This window comes from Crocodylus porosus, unplaced genomic scaffold (assembly GCF_001723895.1).
Source record: "Crocodylus porosus isolate Cpor-Errol unplaced genomic scaffold, CroPor_comp1, whole genome shotgun sequence".
Lineage (NCBI taxonomy): Eukaryota > Metazoa > Chordata > Crocodylia > Crocodylidae > Crocodylus > Crocodylus porosus.
In genome coordinates this window covers 6,328,621-6,338,454 of record NW_017728916.1, presented here as the reverse complement: position 1 = coordinate 6,338,454, position 9,834 = coordinate 6,328,621, and the positions used below count along the sequence as shown (strand labels likewise).

The window sequence follows — 9,834 nt, the reverse complement described above, 5'->3', positions numbered from 1 at the left end:
TTTTTTTTTTTTTTTTTTTTTTAATGGTGTTAAATCAGAATATGTCTCAGCCGGAGGTGAAGGATCCCTGGAACCTCTCCAATGATGAGTTTTACTATCCCAAACAGCAGGGCCTTCGAGGAACTTTTGGAGGCAATATCATCCAGGTACTAGCCAGCATTCCCTCTAAGTTGCATGTGTGGATGGCTGTGCACAATAAAAAATGATGCTGCACAATAACTTTTTAATGCCATGTGCATAGTGGCGTACCGACAGGGTGGGGGGCAGTAGGGGGCCATGGGCCCCCGGACGCTGGCCTGGGGGGGGGAGAAGGGGGAGAACGCCCAGTGCCATAGCAAGGGGGTGCCAACGCTTCCCCCGCTACCGCTGCTGGCTTGACGTCCGGCCGCCTGCCACCTGCCCCGACCCGGCCACAGGCTGCTGTGGGAGGTGAGGAGGGGCAGGCACGCTGAGATACCCGCACACTCCCAGCCAGGATTGCTCACGGATCACTAAACCTTAGAGGGAACATTGATAGTAGCAATGTGATGCTGGATGCAGAGTGGAAGGAACAATGTTTCATCCTCAGTAGAAACCTGTTGTGGTTTGGAGCTGCCTGCACAGAGGTGCTCAGGAGAATCTGTCTGAATTGTATTTAGATGTGAATTCCAAACAGATTTGAGTGTCCACACAGGAAGTTAATGCTGTGTAACTAAAGCAGTTAGTTTGGATAAATATTCCTGAGTGTCCACACGTACACAAGCCCTTAACAGACTCTGTGCCCACAGAATCACTGAAGTAAATCACCCTGATGTACCTCTCTCAGATTTTCATTGTTCAGCCAATGATCTATTTCCTTCTTCTCAGACTCCAGGATTGTTACATTTCCTGTGTTCTGTCAATAAAGTAGTACCTCCCTAATTGTACCATGCCAGTCCTACCCTGAGTTAAACAAATCCATCTGTTTAGAGCAAGGGTGGGCAAAATACAGCCCATGGGCTGGATCTGGCCCTCCAACTAATTGGATCCAGCCTGCAACAGGTGCCCACCAATTGATTGCATCTGGCCCATGGTGCTCCTTATGGGGTTGAGCCCTGCCTGGGGCAGCCTGTGCCATATTCCCACCTGCCCCTGGCCAGTGCGCACAGCTTCCCAGTGGGGCTGCTCTTGGTGTGGCTGCAGCTGCCAGGATACTGCTTGGCTTCCTCCTCCGGCCCCTGCTGTGATGGTCCAGACAGCGGGCAGTGAGGGGAAGCTGTGGGGATGTGTGCTGGGCAGCAGGTTCCCTGCCAAGTCAGGGTGGGAGGGAAACTTAAGCTGGGCAGTTTCCACTCTACTCAAAAGAGCATAAATCAAAAATTATTTTTTGAAACAAATCTGTTATAATAGATAGTTGACTTTTTTTAGTATACGATTTGTTTTTATTTATAATTTATTGAAATGATATCTTCCGATAGATTTTGTGTGCAGCCCTCTACAGCTTGCCAAAACTGGTTTAGCAGCCCTCCAGCTGAAATGATTACCCACCCCTGGTTTAGAGTAATTTTTTCTAGATCTTAGGATGTTGATACCCTATTTTTGTTGCTAATGAGACCATTTCATCTGATGTGGAGATTATTAGATGTTAGTTAGACATTAGTACATTAGTCACCCCATGTCTATAGAAAGGCAAAGTTGTGATTTGGGTCATAAGATCCCAGCTAGTTTCCCAGAAATGCAGGGAAAATGTATGCATTCCTAAAAGTCCTCTTTCTCTCATATGCATGGTGGAGGCTGGAGAGTGGCATCTGTATTGAGCTCAATGTCCTGAGTCTGTGTTTCTGTCTTGGACCAGCATTCTATCCCTGCAGTGGAACTTCGCCAGCCATTCTTCCCCACTCATATGGGTCCTATGAAGCTTCGACAATTTCATCGCCCTCCACTGAAAAAATACTCTTTTGGGGCCTTGTCCCAGCCAGGACCCCATGCTGTGCAACCACTGCTGAAACATATTAAGAAGAAAGCCAAGGTAAAGCCCAAGGAAATCAAGATCCTACCATGGCAGATATTTGGCTGCTTGTTTCCCTGATGACATCTCTTGCCCCACACACAGATGAGAGAGCAGGAACGGCAGGCTTCAGGAGGCGGCGAGATGTTTTTCATGCGCACACCGCAGGACTTGACTGGCAAGGATGGTGACCTCATTCTGGCTGAGTACAGTGAGGAAAATGCCCCTTTAATGATGCAGGTTGGCATGGCAACAAAGATAAAGAATTACTACAAACGAGTAAGTACAAAGTTTATTGTTCAGGCACCGTTTCCTGTCTGTTGTTGGGTGCTGACTGCACCTGCTTTGCTTTTTACAGAAACCTGGCAAGGATCCTGGAGCCCCAGACTGCAAATATGGAGAGACTGTTTACTGTCACACATCTCCCTTCCTGGGATCCCTGCACCCAGGCCAGTTACTGCAGGTGAGGTGGAGGTGTGGGGGGGAGGGCAGGGGCTGGTTTTGATCTTTCTGGATCTACCAGCCAGCTGTAGAGGGTGGCAAAGCTCTGTGGTGGAAATCTCCCTTTCAGTCCATTTGTCCCTAGGTTGGAAGGGCCCTTGGGAAGTCATGTAGTCCACCCCTTTGCTCCAAGGAAGGATCAACACTACCTAAGCAGTTTCTAACCTGTTCTTAACTTCCAGCGTGGAGATTCTTCCACCTCCGTGGGTGTGAGCTACTCTAGCCCTTAACTGTCCCTGCTTTCTTAATGTGCTTAATGGTTTTAGTTTATGAGAGGTTGGGGTGAGTGTGCTGTAGTTCTCTTTGGATAAATGTCTGCCTATAAATGCAGGAGACTGGACTCAGTGGCACAGGAGACTCCCATCTCTCTGGTCTTATTTTCCTAAGCTAAATTACTGTCATTTTCATCCACATTCCAGCAACTGAGCTTAAAAATTGGAAGACCTACCAGATGCCAGTTATTGCAAGAGGGACTCATCCGTGTCTGCTGGTTAACTGGGCAAGAAGCTGTCATTGAGAAAATTGTGGTTGCAGTAGGATGAGGAAAGATTGGAGAGTCTTAGACCCCAGTACTGTAGTGAGAACCACCTGGTGACGGAACTTGTGACAAATTGTATTGTTGACATGTCTGGTTCTGGCTAACATTTGACTGGTTTTGCTGTAGCAGCCTTGTGGGCCTGCAGTGTATGATACCAAGAAGCAAAGTTGGCAAAAGATCTGGGCAGGGAAGCAAGATGCAGGCATGCAGATTTTAAACCATGATCCCCTGGGCCAAGAGTTAAGCCATGTGCTGTTTTCAGAATAAATCCCCCTGCCCAGTCCATTCCCTAGATCTTTCTCCAGCTTGATGCCCGTGTCACACTTCTCCCTCTCTCCAGGCAGATGTGCAGCTCATTCAGAAGACAGACATTTGTATACAAGTAGCAGACCTAGGCAGTTGGCTCTCTATGGGCAAGTAGGCCTTCAGGAAGCAAATGGGGAAATAAGAGTGGCTTGTGAGGGTCCCAATCCATGCAAGGGTAAGGTCTGGAGAAGTCTAACAAGTGAAGTGACAAAACTGGTGTTGTAGATAGAGATGTTGGGTGGGAGGGGGAGTGGTGGTATATAAAGATAAATAGGGAAGGGGTTCAGCTTGCTTTCCTTTATTTTCATGACACTGAGTTTGTTCCCATCTGTCTTCCCCTCTGAGCTCCTTTTTCTCTATGCAGTCTTACTTCCTCAGTATCTGAGTGTGATGTTCTGTCCTTGCTTCTCACTGGAACTTCTCCACTTTCAAGCTTTGCACTTACCTGCCTCGTCCCCAGGCTTGGAATCATCTCCCTTTTCTGTCTGCCAAGTGCCTTTTCTGTTACTACTTCAAAATTCCTCCCGAAAGCCCAGTCTAAGGAATTTTTTGCATTTTGTTTTCGGATCTTCCCGTATCTTAATTAGTCCATGTCTTTGCCCTGAAGCAGGGCACATGTCTCCTTTTTGTACATGTTTATATATCATGCATGTAATGTTTATGGGGACTATAAGGATGACTATCTTGCTGATCCTTTTTCAAGACTTTTGTTTGTTGCAAAATCTCTGATGCCTGCTTTTCAAACTTTGGTTTATTTCTTTGTTAGGCATTTGAAAACAACCTCTTTCGGGCTCCTATCTATCTGCATAAGATGCCAGAAACTGATTTCCTCATAATTCGGACCCGACAAGGCTATTACGTTCGGGAACTGGTGGACATCTTTGTTGTTGGTCAGGAGTGCCCTCTTTTTGAAGTTCCAGGTCCTAACTCTAAACGGGCTAATACTCACATCAGAGATTTTCTTCAGGTATGTCCTAGATGTGTCATTTCAGTAAGTAATCCTCGGAGAGAGTGCATGAGCTGGGCTCAGGCTTATTAGGAGAGCCCTGCACTGTGGCGCTCTTGTCTGTGCTATGCCTGCGTGAGAACACAGTATAAAAGACACTTTAGTTAAGTAATTTTATTTAATCAATTACCTATCAAGTTCTCATGGCTCTTTGCATTGTTGTTCTTTAGGTAAAGTTCAGCTTGGGAGACTTATTATCAACATAAGTTTTAAATCCCTCTTTGGCTAATTGGCGGGGGGGGAAGCAAGAAATTATACAATGCAAAATAAATATGGTTATTTCCAGACTCTGGAATAGACTCTTAGAGGGGGTGGTGTAGGCACCTACCTTGGAGATCTTCAAAAGGAGACTGGATGCATACCTTGCTGGAATTATTTTGGCCACGTGTGCATCAGCTGATTGGGGCTCCTCTGTGTGCTTGAGGCTGGGAGCACTCAGCAGCTGACTGCTGCTCCCAGCTTTCAGGACACAGCGGCGTCAAGGGATTCAGTGTGGTTCCCAGCCTCAGGGGCACAATCAGCTGCCTCTCCCAGCCTCCAGGGTGCATTGGAGCCTGGAAATGCAGCTCTGCACTCCAGCCTTGGGTGTATCTGAATGTTTAACTCGTATGGGAAGTTTAGGTTCAATATGAGGCAAAACTTTCTCAGGAGGAGGGTGGTGAAGCACTGGAATGGGCTACCTAGAGAGGTGGTAGAATCTCCATCTGTGGAGGCTTTTAAGGCCTGGGTAGACAAAGCCCTGGCTGGGATGATCTAGTTGGGGTCAATCCTGCTTTGAGCAGGCAGTTGGATTAGATGTGATTTCCTGAGGTCCTTTCCAACCTTAATTTTCTGTGATTGTGTGTGCTTGGAGACCTGCTGTGCCATAGTGGCTGGGAGTAGCAGCTGATCAGAGCTCCCATGTATCGTGGCAGGAAGCACGATTGTTGGAATTGTCTATTGGATCCCATGGTGCCTTTAACTGAATGTCTGCTGGGACTTGTGTCCATGCATATTGTGTGCTTTCTCAGTTTAGGCAGGTCATGTTAAGGTATTTCCAAAATGATACGGCTTATTGTCTGTTCTGTTGTGGTATTGGACAAAGTATTCAGGATATCTTGTAGTTTTTGGGTTCTGTTTAACAATCTGCTTATGCAAGTTCCTTTCCATAGCCTTCCCCCCCCTCCCCCCCACCCCTTATGGCATACCTTTTGGTTAGCTTTGCATACCTCTGCTTTCTGTAAACTGATCTTTCTGTCAGTACTGTCAGCATAAATGTCCCACAGAAGGTTCCTTATAATTTAGGTAGTCCTTCCATATAATCTCCTTACACTTTTGATGTGTTTTTTATTCTAGTAATTCATTATGAAGAAACATTAAAAGTGTTTGTCAATGCCAATAACATGTAACAGTTTCATAGTAGCTAGGGTCAGGAGGGACCTGAACAGATCATCTAGCCTGACCCCCATTATTTATTAGGTGAGATGATAATATATGTCTCTTGCCTTGTATCTTAAGCTGGTATCAGTGTGCTATGCCTCTCGCTTGATCCTGAACATTTTGGCTGGATTTCCTTTAAAAAATGTTCAGTTCTTAACAGCTGCTCAATATGTAAATTGAGCATATCACCTTTTTAAATAAATAACTTCATTATACCTTTTGTTAATTTGGGGTTCTTTTATTGATTACATTTCTAACACACAAACCATCAGTTGAACTATTTTCATTACTTATCAGGTTACTCCATCAGGAAAGCTTTCTTAAATTTCAGGCAGTTATCCTATTGGCTTTTTTTATTTTATGTAGAACTGACACCTTTTAGGACCTATCGCATTTCGGCAGCACATATACTAAAATTGACACCTTTTTAGGACCTATTGCATTTGATACCTTTAATGTACTATGCATCTCCTTGTATTATAAAGTGCTTAGTATACTAATTAGAAAAGGTAAGAAGTTGCTTCATCATCAGATAACAGTATCTTGTTACATTTTCTAGCTTGTTGTTGCTATTGCATAACCATAAACTTCCTGTGGAATGCAGAGGCAAGGATTTCTTAGGGTGATATCTTTTAATTATTGTTTCGAATCACCCTAATAAATCCTTGCCTCTTCCATCATTTCTGCACCTGACTACAACATCACTCTTATACTATCTGGGACACGGAAGCATCTTTGCCTCATTAATTTGACAAATGCTTTGGAAGCCCAGATTTGAATGTAACCTGTAATCGCTGGTGTATATGCTGTTAACTGCACAAACATGATTACAGTTAAAGAATACTAGTATTGCAATGGCCAGCGTGTGGAAGTTGAGTCCAGGATTTAGCCACCTTGTGTGTGTACACTATAATAAAATGTTGAGATTCATGATTTGATCACATACATTTTTTCTATTTGACACCTTTGTCATTTGGTGCCCACAAACTTCAGAGCTCATTTAATGAGCAATAAATCAATATTTTGTTTTAATCTTTTTTTAGTGCATGGCCTCTAAGCATATTTAATTAATACTATTCAAGTCCCTCACTGAAGATGGCATTTTTCATTGACTCTTGATCTTTTCTTTGGTGCTTCTTGTTAAGTTTGAGTATCATAAATATTGATGAATGTATTTTCATAATAACCCTGGAATGTGCAGAGGTTTTGTATCCCCATTTTACAAAACTGGCATTGAAGAGAATAAGGTAAAACATTTCCATTAATTTTTGGTATCTCATTTAGAGTATGTAGGAACCTTTTTTTTTCCCTTTGAGTAGTTAGCAGTTGATGGGTTCATAGCACAGCTTCCATTGACTTTTGTGCTATTAGTGATGGCTAAGCACTTTTGTAAATCAGGTGCCAGCATATTAGTTTGAGCCATAGGAAATCGGGAACATATGGATGACCAGATGTGAGAGAACCTTGTAGCAGAGGCAGGGATAGAATCCAGTTCTTTGGGACTATCTATACTTTCCCCAGAGCCTGATGAAGGGCCTTTGAGCCCAAAAGCTTGCCTGAAAGGATAATTATTTTGCGATTTCCCAGTTGGTCTAATAAAAGGTATCATTTTGGAGCCAAGAGTTCTAGATTTTTGTAGTTCTTTGGGATAGCATTCATATACTTTGCCCAGGAAACTACTTTACAGACAGTAGCCTCGTTAACTGCAAACCTGGTTCATCTCCCGAGTGCACTTCCATCCTAGGTAGCGAATGAAACAAAAGACTTATAGGAAAAAATATAGCATGCGCTTATATAATTGCGGCATATCACTGCATGGGTACAAAAGGGCCAGATCAAGGCAGCAAAGGTAATATTAATTCTTGCATTTTTGAGTTTATGAATGCATGACTTTGCTGCATTAAGAAACATCCAAGTTGCAGTATTTGTGACTAATATCCCAAATGTTTAAAAAAACATCCAGAAGAATAGGAATTGTTTTTTCCTTGCATGTTTCATTAGCAAGAGAGAACCTTTAGATTAACAGTTTGACATTTGCTAATGGAGCAACTGATTGCAGTATCTGGATTGTGGTCCAACAGTTATGCTGAGCGTGAGGTGTAAGCTTTGCCAGTGGGTTTCACAGAGATTTTTGACACAGTGTAGCCAGGAAAAGATCTGTACTGGTTAGAGATGCTTCTCCCTTATAGCCTGCTTTGGGTCTGTGTCTCCAGCTGTTCCCCATGCACCCTGTTCTAGTCTTAGACTCTCCCTCTCTGAGCCTCTGTTTCAAGCGTCCCACCTTCTGTTGTTATCTGTCTTTTTTTCTCATTATGTCCCAAACTGTCTCCCAGTATTGACACTTCCTCTTTCCTAGTTCTTCTTTCTGTGGTGCCTGCACTTCATTTGAGTCATGTTGCTTTGTTCCTTCCAGGTGCTGGGAGCTAGTAAAACTGGCTGGCATTGATAGATGAGATTTGTGCCAGCACCACACAATGGAAAGATAGCTGCTAGGAAGTTCTACTCAATTCCTGCAGTTATGGATTGGAGCACACCTAATGTGGGCAGTCTTCTTAGGGAATTTAGCTGTTAGGCTAACAGGTCCCTACTTGGCATGTGTAAACTGATTATTTTCAGAGGCTTATAGTTTGCCCAAATTGGGGTGCCTCTTCATGGGAAGAGTAAAAACTTACCGTATTTACATAAGACCCCCCCCCAATTATTAGGATTCTGTACATAGAAAATTTATAAATTTGTTCTAATTTTCCATCTATAGAATCTAAATCCTAGATTCATAGATTGTAAGGGTCTGAAAGGGACCTTGCAAGATCATCGGCTCCAGCCCTTGTGCGCTAGGCAGAAAGAAAACCGGGGCCAGGTGATTTTTTTAAAGGGTCATCTTAAATTTGTCCCTATTACTACTGCAGCAGGGAAAGCAGTGGTAGGAGGGGGCAGGCAGTGTGGAGGATGTGGGGAGAAGGGCAGGCAGCTTGCTTCTGCCCCACTTCTTCCCAACTCCTCTCCCATGCCACTTCTGCCCCCTGCAGCCTCAGGCCTCCTTGAAACCCCCATCTCACTTGGCTCTAGAGCCGCTGCCCCTCCTGCCTGTTACCACTTACCTTTGCTGTGGTGCTGGCAGGCTCCATCTCCATGGGTCGAGGGCTTGAAGCTGTGGTGTGGGAGAGGCAGGATTAAGCATACATTGTTAAAATTTTGGCAAAGCAGCCAAAAATGCGCTTTTACGGGAAATTTCAGGAAGCCTAAAAGAAATAACGTTGCTAGCACTGCCTGTAATAAAATTAAGCGAGCTGTTTCTTCACTACAGAAATCATACCAGGATTTTTCTGGCTTGGTTTTCTAGGTTTTCATTTATCGCTTATTCTGGAAGAGCAGAGACCGGCCTCGAAGAATTCGCATGGAAGATATCAAAAAGGCATTTCCTTCTCACTCTGAGAGCAGCATTCGAAAGCGATTGAAACTCTGTGCTGACTTCAAACGTACAGGTAAGTTAGAGAATTCCATGTAGAGAACTATTTGCCCATCAGGGTCACCTTCTCTGTCTGCTGTTCCCTTTTTCTCTTCCAGGAAACTGTGGAAAGCCAACCTCTTTCTAGAAGGATACTCTATATATACACTTTCATTTGCTTAAAATGTGAATTATGGAACATCTGCCATGTGAGAACAGGCTGAAAAGGGCTTGATTTCTTCAGCATGGGGGAGATGATGGAGGGGATATGATACAGTCATGAACTATGTGAATAAGGAAGTAATATTACTGTGTCTCACAATACACATTCTAGGACATACCTGGTGAATACATCCACCAGTAGGTTTAAACCACACAAACCAAAGTACCTTTTTATGTAATACATAATTAATATGTAGAACTTTACCATACAATGCTAATAACATAACCCAGGCTGGCCTCCTTAATAAACTTTTCTAAGATCTTCCCCAGGATGGAAGTCAGGCTAATGGGCCTGTAGTTAGCCGGATCCATTCTCCTCCCTTTCTTGAAGATCGGCACCACATTGGCCTTCTTCCCGTCTTCGGGCACTACACCAGAGCGCCAGGAGTTTTCAAAGATCCGTGCCAGGGGCTGGGCTATGACGCTCGCCA

General features: G+C 44.0%; 1 protein-coding gene across 4 annotated transcripts in view; it reads left to right on the top strand.

Moving 5' to 3' along the window:
* The window catches only part of TAF1 (TATA-box binding protein associated factor 1), a 62,124-nt gene that overhangs the window by 17,841 nt on the left and 34,449 nt on the right, over window positions 1–9,834 (top strand). For all 4 annotated transcript variants that reach the window (XM_019536340.1, XM_019536338.1, XM_019536339.1 and 1 more), the window contains exons 12-17: window positions 39–146; window positions 1,814–1,987; window positions 2,072–2,245; window positions 2,325–2,429; window positions 4,078–4,278; window positions 9,077–9,218. In XM_019536340.1, the coding sequence (XP_019391885.1) occupies window positions 39–146; window positions 1,814–1,987; window positions 2,072–2,245; window positions 2,325–2,429; window positions 4,078–4,278; window positions 9,077–9,218 (904 nt within the window). The remainder of the gene's footprint in view (window positions 1–38; window positions 147–1,813; window positions 1,988–2,071; window positions 2,246–2,324; window positions 2,430–4,077; window positions 4,279–9,076; window positions 9,219–9,834) is intronic.